A 1,515-nucleotide genomic window follows, 5' to 3' on the forward strand; every position below is an offset into this window, starting at 1 on the left:
ATGGAAAATTGCTGTCCTTACTTGCTGTTGAGTTGATTCCAACTTATGCCGAGCCCGTGTACAACAAAACAAAATATTGACCCGATTCAGTGCCATCGTCTTGATTTTTGGGGTCCAGTGTTGCAGCCACTGTGTCAATGCATCTCATGAAGGCTTCCCCTCACCCTCACTTTACCAAATATCATATTTAATGGGAAATTAAAAGCCAAACAAATCTCACTTCCGTCTAGTCAATGTGACTCATCGTGACACTATAGGTCAGGATAGACCTTCCGTATGGGTTTCCGAGACTGTAACTCTGTATGGAGTAGACAGCCTCGTCTTTCCCTCATGGCGTGGCTAGCGGTTTCTAATTGCTGAACCATCAGGTAGAAATGACCACCCTGTAATATTATCCATTTCTCTTATGTTTTGAATGCTAGAGCCATTTCTACTTTGTCGTTGGTAGAATTTGCTAGTGACAGCTGTCATCCATTCCCTAGATGAATTTCATCTCCTTCCTTCAGCCCTCAGGCATCTGAGGGCTACATAACTTGCATTTAAATACAGGTAACTTGCATTTAAATACAGCACACCTCCCCTACCCTAGAAATGTGCCAGGAGGGAGAGTGCCTTTCTACCTCTTTGTAGGGCATCGTGCCAAGAAGCTATGGGTGCAACGTCGTTCATAACATGCCTTGCAGAAGTGGTGCTCCACGTCCTTGAGCCTTCCATGGTTACACGGATTGTTTTCCCGTTTCTAGAGAGCCGTGGTCCGGAAGCTTTGCATCACCTTGGCGTCTCTTCTCTTGTTTCTGACACTCACGAAGAACTTCCCTGTTACCTGCCTGGTGGATGACTGGTTTGTCCATAAAACAAATTTCCTGACTCGACTCTGCTACTTGTACGTTGTCCTGCAAGCCTCAAAGCCCAAGTATTACTTCGCGTGGACACTAGGTAAGCTTGACGGAGCAGCCTGGCATGGGTCACGTCTGGGGGAAATGATCTTTGTGGATGGATGGCTTTGCAGAACTAGGGAGAAAGACAGGGCTTTCTACTCTCGTAAAGAAGGACAGTCAAAGAGACTCAGAGGGACAGTTCTACCCTGGCCGACAGGGAGGCTCTGAGTCCACGTTGACTCGAGGGCAGTGAGTTTGGAGTTTTTGTAAGAGTTAGAACGAGATCTTGGATTACCCAATCAAACAAGCTGTATTAGTCTGGGTACTTTAAGGAAACAAATCCACAGAAAGTCATGTATAAGAGAGAGTTTTATATAAAGGTTAAGTGTATATCAAGAAAACATACCAACCCAGTGCTGCCCAAGCCCACAAGTGCAACAGTAACCCATTAACCCGTATGTCCGACACCAATCCACAAAGTCCTCCTCCATCTCACAAAACAGACGCAATGATGCCGACTGCAGGAGGAAAGCCGAGTCAGGGAATGTGTAAGCATCTCAGCGCTGGCAGGGGTCTCCATACGGTGCTCCAGCACCAGGGAAGCATCGGGGTAGGTCCATGTGGCTTCTCCTTGGGG

General features: G+C 47.0%; 1 protein-coding gene across 1 annotated transcript in view; it reads left to right on the forward strand.

Annotated features, from left to right (window-relative positions):
* Positions 1-1,515, forward strand: part of MBOAT1 (membrane bound O-acyltransferase domain containing 1) — a 92,389-nt gene that overhangs the window by 50,498 nt on the left and 40,376 nt on the right. Inside the window, exon 7 of the mRNA XM_013007200.2 lies at positions 744-936. Coding sequence (XP_012862654.2) covers positions 744-936 — 193 coding nt within the window. The remainder of the gene's footprint in view (positions 1-743; positions 937-1,515) is intronic.

The sequence above is a fragment of the Echinops telfairi genome, unplaced genomic scaffold, assembly GCF_000313985.2.
Source record: "Echinops telfairi isolate 266 unplaced genomic scaffold, ASM31398v2 ScPeMD7_5868;HRSCAF=6743_0, whole genome shotgun sequence".
Classification (NCBI taxonomy): Eukaryota; Metazoa; Chordata; class Mammalia; order Afrosoricida; family Tenrecidae; genus Echinops; species Echinops telfairi.